At 52.2% G+C, this 12,186-nt stretch overlaps 2 protein-coding genes across 3 annotated transcripts in view; both read right to left on the bottom strand.

Moving 5' to 3' along the window:
- SFXN5 (sideroflexin 5) overlaps positions 1 to 7,217 on the bottom strand; it is a 133,500-nt gene extending 126,283 nt beyond the window's left edge. The window contains exon 1 of one of the 2 annotated variants that reach the window (XM_006151259.3): positions 7,080 to 7,217. In XM_006151259.3, coding sequence (XP_006151321.1) covers positions 7,080 to 7,181 — 102 coding nt within the window. In that variant the 5' untranslated portion in view covers positions 7,182 to 7,217. Of the gene's footprint in view, positions 1 to 100; positions 128 to 7,079 lie in introns of those variants that run through there. The other variant, XM_006151260.3, reaches the window with a different exon arrangement.
- Positions 7,218 to 10,126: 2,909 nt separating this feature from the next.
- RAB11FIP5 (RAB11 family interacting protein 5) overlaps positions 10,127 to 12,186 on the bottom strand; it is a gene marked incomplete in the record, with an annotated part of 14,652 nt that continues 12,592 nt past the window's right edge. The window contains 1 exon segment of the mRNA XM_014588902.2: positions 10,127 to 12,186.

The following is a 12,186-nucleotide window of genomic DNA, read 5'->3' as shown; positions in this document are numbered from 1 at the left end:
CCCACAAAAAAAAAAAAAAAAAAAAAAAAAAAAATCTTTACTAGTCATGTAAGTTTGAGATATTTACAGAGCCTTCTAGACAGAACTTTTCAATAATTACCTGGAAATACATGCCTGAGATTCAAGGAGGGGTCTGAGTTGGAAATGCAAGCCCAGAGTTCCAGCTCAGTCATCCCGAGACCCCCAGGACCAATCTGCAGTCTGACAAAGGCTCACTGCAATGAGGAAGGTCACACAGCAGAGGAACTATGGGGTGCCTGGCCAACCGAAGAAAGAACCTGAGTTAGTGTAGACTTCAGGGTAAAGGTGGAGGACAACTTGAATGAAGCAGTGCTTCAACAGGCTCAAAGCAAAGCAAGCTTGTGTGGAAAGGGGTCGACATAGGGCTGGATTGATAAGGGGACTAAGTCTTGTTTCCTTGGAAACTATAAAAGTTAAGATTACTGTGGAATGTTGGGCCCAGACCCCATATTTGGAACTACACACTGAGTTGATTCTCCGAGGCAAAGTGGCTCAGATGTGAATGATTCGGGCTAGCAGGTGGCATGGTGGTTAAGGCGCTGGATCCCACATGGCCAACTGAGCAGTTTGAGTCCCAGATGTGGCTGCTTGTAAAACATGCGTAGCGTATGTGCATGCATGCCAATATCCCAAGAGGAGAATGAAGGAGAAGGCCATCCCCTCTTGGGTGGGGCGGGAGAGGACAATATCTCACTTTCCCTGCCTCTGTATCTCTGTCTCTTTGGAGAGTACACACTCCCTTATGGCAAATAAATAAATAAATAAAACTAAAAAAAAAAAAAAAAAAAAAGCACCTGCCTATTAAAGAAAAAGGAAATGTTTCATTTCTATTGATACAACTTAACAGCAATGTTTCTAGCAATGTCTAATCCTGGAGAATGAGATTTCTCAATGAATGAAAGACTAGTCAAAGAATGGGCCTTTCTGATACTTTATAGCCAGTCGCAGAGGTTCCTGCAAAAAACACTGTTTCCTTGCAGCCAGCTTAACCTGAGTCCTCTCTGCCTGATGAAAGGCAAGGGTTTTGACTTTCTCCGTTCAAATTCATTTTTATTTTCTCAGTATTTTAAACCGTATGGCCTTTCCCTTCTCCTCCTAAAATCCAGCCCCCTTCTTGCCCAATTACAGAGTTGGTGAATGTTTTCCTTCCCGTTTTCTTTACCAGAAGAATGAGACAGCCAAGTGATTCCTCCTCTTTCCTTCCCAGAAAGGTGAGTCAGCTACTCCTCAACAGAGGCCCTGGGCCTGCAGCAGCAGGCACCTCTCACCTGGCTGGCCCTCTCCACAGCACCCTGGGGGACTAGGCAAGACCCCAGAGAAAGCTGACAGCTCCCTCCCCAGACCTCTGTGTCACTGCTCTTCGGGACTAGGAATGAAATACTAAAGCTGCAGCCCAGGGGCAGAAAGGCTTGGATCCGCCAGGTAGTCCTCGCCCAGGCTGGCCCTGAATCACCTAGGCACAGTACTTCAAAGATCAGGCCACAGCCCAGGGACTCTGGTGATTAGGACCCCAGGCATCAGAATCCATTTAAACACCTGCTCCTGTGATTCTAGGAGGTGTTGACCCCTCTCCATATCACAAAGCAGCCCAGGCCAGTTCCAAGCAGCAGCCCCTCTCTAGCCTATAGGAAGTAAATGATCAGAACACATAACCAAGCAAGGCGCTGTGATTGCAGAACTTCACCACAGGCAAACTTCCCGGGAAACTTCTCTTCTGCCTCCGCCTCCCAGCCCACCCAGACCTCTCAGCCTTGGAGTAAAGGGGGCAGTTTCCGGTCCAGCAGGCTGTCTCCAAAGCTCAGGGGGAGGGCCGTACAACCACTGCTCTGACCCAGCAGGCCTCGGCCCCAGCACCCACAGCACCCACAGCACACCCCACCCCCGGCACCTTAGGGGTAAGAAGCTTCTGAAGAACAGGAAGTTAAAAACAAACAAACAGACCCCTTATTTCTGGATAGACTGAAACACAAATGCGAAGAGGCATGTGTGTTTGTTTCCTGTCCTGGGGCCTCAACTTGCCACAAATCGTGTCTGGGCCTGAAGAGAAGAAGAGCGAGTTCAGAGAGGAAATGAGAAGAAAAAGGACCAAAGTCCGGCCTCAGAGGTTCCCAGGGCCCTGACCGTCTTCTCCCTTCACTAACAGCATTGCGTCGGGGCTGAGAGCATGGACTTCACGTTTCTAGGGGACATGGGGGACAGGCGGATGTGTGAGCCAATGCAACAGAGATGCCATCAGCCACATCCAGAATGTGGGATCCCTATAGAACAAATAACCCAGTTTCTTCAATAAATAGGAAGGAAAAAAGAAAGATCAGAAAGATACAAGAGACACAGAGCCAAATGTAATGCACGGGACTTAATGGGATCCTGATTCAAACAAACCACCTGTGAAAACACCACATGATGGGGACCAACAGTTAGCGTAATGGCTATGTCGCTGGACTCCCATGTAGTTGACCGCGGTTCGTGTCCCGGACCCGGAGGCTTAAAACTCATGCTGGGCACATGTGCGTGCATGCCCAAGATCCTGAGAGGAGAATGGAGGAGAAGGGATTGTGGTGTGACCATCCTCCCTGGGGGGTGATTTCTCGCTTTCTATCTCTCTGTCTCTCTCTGTCTGGTGAGCACACGTGCCCTGTAGCAAAAACCTCTTCAAAAAGAGGGAAAAAAAAAAAAAAAGAAAATACCATATGACAGGCCCAGCTCCCCCCACCCCCAAGGCAAAGACACTACCACTGGGGAGACTGAGGCCACACAGGAGACCTGGGTTTGAGTCCCAGATCATCCTAAAAAAGCCAGAGGTGGTGACATGAGATGGTCATCCTAGCTGCTGGAGAGGCCAAGGCAGGACTGAACTCCCAGCCAGTGTGCATGGCACCATGGGAGACCATGCGAGAGAGCCAGGAATGGCAGTGTGCACCTGGGCCCAGCTACCCAGAAGGCTGAAACAGGAGAGTCACTACACAGCAAGGCCCCGTTTTAAAAAAAGAAACAAAAATTAAGTGAAAATCAGGGAAATGTAAATAGTGACTGCTTATTTGATGACAAGAAGAAATCATTATTTTAGGCATGTTAAGGGTATTCTGGTTATGTTAAAATGAATTTTTAAAAACCCTGATATGGGGCCAGCAGGCCTGGTGGTTAGGGTGCTGGACTACCACATGGCTGACCCTGGTTCGAGACTCAGACCTGGCAGCTTGCTTTCTCTCTATATATCTCTCTCTCACTCTGTCCCTCTCAAGTCAAATTAAAATAAATAAAGTTAAATAAAAAATAATTCTTTAAAAAATATTTAAAAAGTCTGATATGTGATGAAAAGAGCACTTCACCTGGGTAACACACTCCCCCCAAACTGAGCGCCCCAGTGTATCCACGAGAAAGACAGGAGACAAACCCAAATTAAGGGACATCTCTACAACATCCTACTATTACCTCTCAATACTGTCAAGGTCACTGAAAACAAGGAAGTCTGAGAGACAGTCCCAGACCAGAGATATGGGCAGGGCCCTGAAGGAGCCTGGCAACCCAGTTTGTACTGCGCAGATTTTTGTGAATTTAGGCTCACCTCCTCAGAGACCTCGCCCTACTCTGGGGTATCTCAGGCCTGCAGAATCTTTTGTTGAGAGATTTTTGCTACAAGGTGCATGAACTTTCCAGAGAAACGGAGAGACAGAAAGCAAGAAGTCACCCCCCCGGGAGCATGATCGCATTGCAATCCCTCCTCCTTCATTCTCTTCTCAGGATTTTGGGCACGCACACACACGCACCCAGCGTGAGTTTCAAGCAGCCAAGTCTGGGACTCGAACTGTGGTCAGACATGTGGGAGTCCAGCACCTTAACCACCATGCCACCTGCTGACCCCCTGAAGAATCTTATACTATTAAACATACCCCCATTTGGCTGCAATTTTATAAGAACCCTAAAGGACAATTTAAAGAAAAACTGGCCCACCTTCCCAATCACAACCTAGTAAGTCGATTTAACTCGAGTTCAAAATCTGCCACATATTCCTTTATTCAACACGTCTTTATTAAGCACCTCAGAAGTGCCAGACACTGTGCTGAGTCCTGGAGAGATGAGAGGGGGTGAAGGCAGCAGGCACAGTCCCTGCTTCCATGGAGCCTGTGTTCGAAAGGGGGAGACAGATGGCAATAAAGTACTCACCCCAAATCAGCAGATACACAGAGACGGGTGCTTTGCGGTCGGGGCGCACAGCCAAAACCTCGACCAGGGCTAGGAGAAGGCTTCCCCGTGGAAGTGATGCTTCATAGACACAGCAGGGATGAGAATAGTGGACACAAGAGTTAGGGGCAGGGGAGGAGGTGACATTCCAGGCAGAAGGCCCAGCAGCGGGAGGGAATGTGGTGGGTTCGGAGGCCAAAAGCAGCCAGTGTGCTGGGAAAGGGGATACAGGAGTGGGGTGAGTCAAGGAAGAAGTCGATAGGAGCGGACCCTGCAGCCCTTTCAGGCTCCTTCAGAAGTGAGGTCTTTTATTTTTTTTCTTTTTCTTTTTTGGAGAGGTGTTTGCTATAGGACGCATGCACTTGCCAGAAAGAGAGAGAGACAGAAAGCGGAAAATAAGCCCCTGGGGGTGTGGCCACGCCGCAATCCCTTCTCCTCCATTCTCCTCTTGGGATCTTAGGCACATACGTACACGCGCCCGGCGTGAGTTTAAGTCACCGGGTCCGGGACTCGAACCACGTCGACTACATGGGAGTGCAGCGACAAAGCCATTACGCTAACTGCTGGTCCCAGAAATGAGGTCTTTACCTCAGAAGCAGGGAAAGCCACTGGAGGGTGCTTAAGTGGGGGGGGCATCACCTGACCAGGGACATCACCTCCTTACTGGGACTCTGCCAGGTGGGAGAGGAGCGGGAAGGGGGCCAGATGGAAGCAGGGAAGCCTGCTGGGAGGGTAGACAGCGGCCAGGACAGTACTGAGTTGACGGCTTGACCTAGGAATCTGGCAGTGGAGATGGGTGGGTCGGAGGCCAAGAGGTGAGGTCACTGGGCCTCTGGTTGGATTTAGAGGGTAAGTGAGAGGAAAGAAAGCATACAGGTGACTCTCAGGTCTCTGTTGCCAGCAACTGGGTGGCAAATTGGGCTGCTTGCAGAGTCAGGAGATGAGGTGGGAGGATCAGGTTTAGAGAAAAGAGAATTTCCTTGACATCCTCACTGTGCTGGAGGAGAGGTGCCTCCACAGCAAATACTACACATTACTGCCTGGCAAAGCGGTGCCCAGCAGACGCACCAGCGCAGGCTGCAGGACTGAAGCAGCCTCAAATGTGCATCTACAGCTCTCAGTGATCACGGCAAAGTGCTGTCATTACAGCCACGAAGAGCGATTCAATGAATGTTGGGTAACTGGAGACCCCAAGTCCCACACACGGATAACACGCACAGGAAAACAAAACAAAGCAAAACCCACAGATCTTTACTCTGTACATCACCAGGCCCAACCCAGCCTCAGGGTAGGACCCGGGCAGGAGGGAACGATTAGTCCTCTCAAAAGATTCCTTTGGGGTGGGGAGGTTACTGGGAGCCTCCAAATAACCATCCAGCCACATGCAGAGCTCCAGGGCAGACTGCAGGGCAAGTGGAGCTGTGAGGACCCTGGAGGGAGGCCAAAGGGTGTGCAGAGGGAAGCACCTGAAAAGGGATGAGTGTTTCCCAGAGCAGGCAGGGCTGATAGCCTGGAGGAACGGGCAGGAGTGTGCAGGGGAAGGAGGGCCACTCCAGGCAGGCTCACTCCTGACAAGGCAGTCTCGCCCCAGCTGTCATCCTACAGTGGCAGGAGGACGCCAGATACCTACATGCTGAGATCGTCTTTTTTTTTTTTTTTTTTTTTTAAGGAATTAAAGTCCTGTTTAAAAACATCGGAGACTTTTCTCAGAAGGTTCAGGAGCACAGCCCCCTAAATTACCAGCGAAGCTCCAGGAGTTGGAAACCAGACCCTCTCCCACCAATGGCTTCGGTGGGGTCGGAGTCCACAGCTCCGACCTTTGTACAATTTCCTTTCTTACAAAGTTCTTTCTGGCCGCCTCTGCTCCCGCCCCTGCTCCCCCGGGCAGGCCCCGGTTCACTTTGCGGGAGTCTCTTTGCCCTTTTCCTAATAACGCCCATTTCTTCAGCGCTGGAGGCTACAGGGACCCGAAGGTTTGCAGCGAGGAACAGTCCCTCCCGACTCCTGCTCCCCAGCCGGCCAGCACGTTCGCGCTGCGGGCTTGAGCCCAGTCTCCGCGGTGCCCTGGCAGGGGTTCCGGAGGAGAAGTACCTCTGACACCGTTACCCGGACAGAGCCAGAGACTGGGGGGCGGGGGCGGGCTCCCAGTGGCAGACCCTCCAAGGGACCGCGGCCCCAGGGAATGACACAGCATTTCCAACGCGCCCCCAGCTCTCCCGGCCCGTCCCAGCTTCAAAGCCGCAGGGCACCTGCCGGCGGACTCGCTGCGTCAGCGAGTCCTCAGTGGTGCGCACCAGAGTAGCCGGGCCGCAGCACCACACGGCACGTGGCCCTGCCGGGCTGTGCACAGTGGACACGGCCAGGGCAGAGGGCTGGGAGCGTGACCATGGAGCACCGATGCTGCCGGGCGGCTCTGCCAGCAGCTTGGGAAGGATCTCAGTTCCACCCAAGGGAAAAGTTAGAACGGATCCCACCACGCCAACTTCTCATCCAGGGCTGGACTCGAACTTTGCTCCCGGAGCTGGCAGCTGCATAGCAGGAGTGACCCTGCAGGAGCCGCTCGGACCCGGGCACACGGATCCTGGGCCGCGGCCTGCGATGGCCAATCACAGATCGCCTCGGGCAGGAGAGGCTGGAGGGCGCGGGCAGGCGGAGAGTGACGGAACCAATAGCCAATAGGGAGCCAACGTGAGAGACCTCGCCCGCCCCACTGACCAATAGGAAAGGGGTGGCTGTGGCCGAGGTCCCTGAGGCACTAGCTACAGGCTCCGGTGGCCGTGGGTCGGAGACCCTAGGGCTGAAGGGGACTTTGGAGAGGAATCTGCTCGCCCTCCCTGTGTCACGTGCTGACCCGCAGACCACATCCCAGTTCTCACCTGCTGGAAGCGAGGTTTGCCCAGCTGGAAAGGAGGTGCGTCGGTCGAGGAGTTAGCGGCACTAGCCGCGGCCGCCGATGTTGTAGTCGCTGTATCCGCCATGGCCACTGACGCCCGCAATCTCCGGCCCTTTTAAAATGTCCCTCCTCGGCCCCCGCCACAGCTGCCTCTCCCGATTGGCCATGAGTAACCGCAGCGAGCAGGAGGCGCAAGGGATTGTGGGGAGTGTAGTTTTCCTCGGCCCGGCGTTTGCCTACCCTACACTGCGTTGAGTTAGTTGTACCGACACAGGCCAGGTCTCCGTTTCCGCCGCCAGCATTGCAGGGGTCGGCAGTACGGGAAACGTGGGCACGTACGACTTCGAGGCCCCGACAGAGGCCACGGAGCGACCCCTCGCCGCTTGCCTGCCCCCAGAAGTTTGTGTTGCTGCCGTTGACATCGCTCCCGGAGCGGCAGCGCGGTAGGGCCCTACTCCAAGCGGGCCGACTGGTGATAGCAGGCGAAGTAGGGTTAATCTTGGAAGGCTTTCTACAATGAGTTGCACTGCAGAACCGTCATGCAGGTTCTTGTCACCGCCCTGCCCCCTCCACCCACCTGACACTCAGGTGCTGCAATACCATACCCAGAAAACCGACTTTTGTCTTCACCTGATGCTCTTTCTAGCTTCAGCCTAAACATCACTCTTCCTGATCTATCATCCTACTTCCACAAAATCCGACACGTTCCTAGTGTACCTAGCACTTCTCTTGCAGTCCTCGCATTGATCATTACACGTGGTTTTGACTATTTGTCTCTATAAGGCGCACAGGGTAGACCGTGACTCTGAGATTCACTGTTAAGTCCTCAGTGCCACTTTATGAAAGGGCTCACAGTAGAGACGCCAATCTGCGCTAGCTATGAGTTAAACACTTTGGACTTAAGAACCCTGGCAGCCTCCACTTCCTTTAGCCAACCAGGGAAAAATCCCTCCTGGTGCTAGTTTCTGTGCTGTAAGGGACTTTGGGCAAGGGGAAGGGAACGGGATTCGGTAGTGTTTAATTGAGGGAGAGTACCACAGACTGCAGAGCAAGCACCAGCATGGAGACATACTCCTACAGAATGGAGTAGCTGTAGTAGATTCCTAGCTGAATCATCTGGTTAGTTGAGCCATACTGGTAGGGTGAGAGGTGGGGAAGGAGCTGCCTCTTTCACTCAAGAGGACCAGGACAGTAGAAACATTTGATCTCGACTAGGGAAATCCATTGTGGGTCTTAGTTTCATGGTGAGGTGTAGAGTTGGCTCATGCCTGCCTATCTTGATGGTGAACTGCTACATTCAGAATTCCTCATCCACTAATGGCTGAATCAAAACAACAACAAAACATATTTTTAAAATATTTTTTGTATTAGGGCATGTGCACTTAGCTAGAGAAAGAGAGAGGGAGGGAAAGGAAGAAATCACCCCCCAGGGAGATGGCCACACTGCAGTCCCTTCTCCTCCATTGTCCTCTAGGGATTTTAGACATGCATGCATACACACACACACCTTGTTTTGTTTTTCCAAGTCACTGGGTCGAAGACAAACTGTGCAATCAACCATGTGGGACCCAGCGCCTTAACCATCATGCCACCTGTTGGTCCAAAAAGGATTTGTCTTTTATTTTATTTATTTTGGTAGATTTTGCTATAGGGTGCATGTACTCACTGGAGAGAGAGAGATAGAGAGCTAGAAATCACCCCTTGGGTGGGGGTGACCACACTGCAATCCCTTCTCCTCCATTCTCCTCTTAGAGAGTAATGTAACCATTACACCATCGGCTGGTCCCAAAAAGACTCTTCTTGAAGCTGGAGACCCTAACTTGTACTTTAAGATATAAAGGACAATTTATATCTTATCTTCCCCTACAGGACAGGAACCAACTATTTTAGCCTCTGTATTTCCCCACAGTACCGTATAAATGTGTGCACTGAAATGCCCAATAAATACATCCTGGGAGTGAGAAAAGACTGAATCCAGGCCATTGGGTGACACCGTACTGCTGCCCTCTGCTGTTAGGGCAGGAGCAGTGTCATCCAAGAGCCCCACCACCTTGATTTAAGGCTTCTTCCTCCCACAGGCAGCCTCGTTCACACTCATTCCAAAACAGGAACACAGCAGAGCCACCTGCAGTATGTGAACTTTTATTCTTCATAAAGTGCTCAAAACATGAAGAACAAGCTCTTTATAAACAGGAGTTACAACCAGGAAGACAAACGGCAAAGCAGAACTGTGCCTGCTCCCTGCCCAGCCCACCTGCAGCGATCGTCCAACTTGTGACTAGGCGCAAAAACAACAAAGAACTTGGGCTTCAGTTCCAACTCTCCTAAATTCATCCCTACCCTGATGGCCACACTGCAGTCCCTTCTCCTCCATTGTCCTCTAGGGATTTTAGACATGCATGCATACACACACACACCTTGTTTTGTTTTTCCAAGTCACTGGGTCGAAGACAAACTGTGCAATCAACCATGTGGGACCCAGCGCCTTAACCATCATGCCACCTGTTGGTCCAAAAAGGATTTGTCTTTTATTTTATTTATTTTGGTAGATTTTGCTATAGGGTGCATGTACTCACTGGAGAGAGAGAGATAGAGAGCTAGAAATCACCCCTTGGGTGGGGGTGACCACACTGCAATCCCTTCTCCTCCATTCTCCTCTTAGAGAGTAATGTAACCATTACACCATCGGCTGGTCCCAAAAAGACTCTTCTTGAAGCTGGAGACCCTAACTTGTACTTTAAGATATAAAGGACAATTTATATCTTATCTTCCCCTACAGGACAGGAACCAACTATTTTAGCCTCTGTATTTCCCCACAGTACCGTATAAATGTGTGCACTGAAATGCCCAATAAATACATCCTGGGAGTGAGAAAAGACTGAATCCAGGCCATTGGGTGACACCGTACTGCTGCCCTCTGCTGTTAGGGCAGGAGCAGTGTCATCCAAGAGCCCCACCACCTTGATTTAAGGCTTCTTCCTCCCACAGGCAGCCTCGTTCACACTCATTCCAAAACAGGAACACAGCAGAGCCACCTGCAGTATGTGAACTTTTATTCTTCATAAAGTGCTCAAAACATGAAGAACAAGCTCTTTATAAACAGGAGTTACAACCAGGAAGACAAACGGCAAAGCAGAACTGTGCCTGCTCCCTGCCCAGCCCACCTGCAGCGATCGTCCAACTTGTGACTAGGCGCAAAAACAACAAAGAACTTGGGCTTCAGTTCCAACTCTCCTAAATTCATCCCTACCCTGGGCACTTGGGAGGCCCATAATCAATGGTGAGTGGAAGGTCAGGGCCAGGGCTGGGACTGCAGAGCCCAGAGGAAAACCTAGGAGGGAGTGATCCCCGCTTTCAGAAGAGATACCTCTCCAACCCCTGATGTTCCCTCCCCATTGCTGAAGTCCTGGGCAGCTGTGGGTACTTTTCTCAGCTTTGATGAGTGGCCCTAAAGGGAGGTGACTTTACAGGGGCTTTACCTGATGTGTGGGGCTCCTCTGCTCCATGCTGGCAGCGGACAGCTATCACCCACAGAGCACATCTGTGCCTTAAGTCTTCTGAGTGAGCCCACGGGCCCTCTCACAAGGAGGGTCTCAGAGGAGTTCTTGCCTCCTCACTGGGCCCCAAATATCCTCCTCCATCATCTCTTCGTCCCCCCAACTTAGGCTAACACAGGGTGCCCCCAAGCTACCACAATTTCCCTGCAGATGCCATAGAGAAGCCTGCCATATCTCCTACAAGCAAACCAGAGGCTGGGACAAAGAACAGACACTTCATTCCAAGGTGCATGACAGCCAGGCGAGGCCAGGGGGTGCAAGAGACAGCAGGGAGAGCAGCTTCGTGGGTGGACAGGAGGGCAATGAAGGCTTTCTCCTAAGTATGGGTGTCTCCCAAAGGCATAGTGGCACCTCCCACCTCCAAACCAGTCCATGGTCCAGCACAGCTGAGTCCTGAGGCCGGACAGAACGACAGTGAGCAGGGCAGACCCGAGCCTAGCTGGCCATAGGGAGCTGTAATCCTAGGATCCTCCACTGAGGTTAAGGGAGGAGGGAAAGACAGCAGGAAGGCTGAGGGAGCTGCAGCAGCTTGGCCAGGCCCCTCGCTGAGATTAACTAAGAGGGAGGGAACAACACACAGCAGGGCTGCCCCCTCCACTCCCACTCCCAGGGCGCTGACAGAGTCATCCCTGCAGTGCTCAGCAGGGGGAGGGGGTGCCACCCAGGGGGAGAGGTCCACATCCAGAGGCTCTTGATCCCGCCCACAAAAGGCACATTTTAATTGGTTTCCCAAAAGTCCGAACCCTGTAGCAGCACAGAGTTTTGTCATCTGGACAGGCAACAAGAACAGACATGGAGGTTTGATCCCCAAAACAGCAGCAGCCCAAGGCCTGACCTGAAGGGACCCACTCACTGGAGGCAGGTGAGAATTGGATGAGTGAGGAGCTCCCCGACACACACACCTTGACCCTACACACTCTCACAGTGACACGCAGAGGAAAGGTCAGGAGAAGGGAGCAGGCAGCAACCTGCACACACATCCACCTCTGTCCACACCACACTCTGCAAACAGCTCAAGACAAAACAGACCCAAGGCATGGCAGGGACGAGACCAGGCTGCACAGGCTCCTTGCTCTCAGAATGGGTGAGAGGCTGAGAGTAGGCACCTGGTTGTCCATGACTCACAGACACGTGGCAGCTGGGTCTCTGTCCCAGTAATACTAGAAGCCCCTCCAGGGGCTGCGGGGAGTTGAGAGGAGGTGTTGACTGTTGGGGAAATGGCTGACCATCCCTGGGGATAATAATGTGTGTGCTAGCCACTCGTCTCTTCCCAGATACCACTTCCGCCGCATCTCACCTGGCCACTTCTTAGAGCTAAGTTCCTGTTCCAACCCCTGGACCCCCAAGGCTAAGGGGCATGAAAACAGGCAGGTGGGAAAGACCCAGGGCTCCCAAAGACACACGGAACCTGATGCTTCCAATGGGAGTCCAAAGGGCCCCCCTTCCAGCAGCCCCAGTAGAGGCAGGAGGGAATGTGGAGCAAGGAGTGACCAAGGAGAACAGACTGCGCCCTGCCCGGGGAGCAAGTTCAGC

This window comes from Tupaia chinensis, unplaced genomic scaffold (assembly GCF_000334495.1).
Source record: "Tupaia chinensis unplaced genomic scaffold, TupChi_1.0 Scaffold000316_1, whole genome shotgun sequence".
Classification (NCBI taxonomy): domain Eukaryota; kingdom Metazoa; phylum Chordata; class Mammalia; order Scandentia; family Tupaiidae; genus Tupaia; species Tupaia belangeri.
The sequence above is the reverse complement of the archived record's forward strand: the minus strand, read 5'-3'. Positions and strand labels throughout refer to the sequence as shown.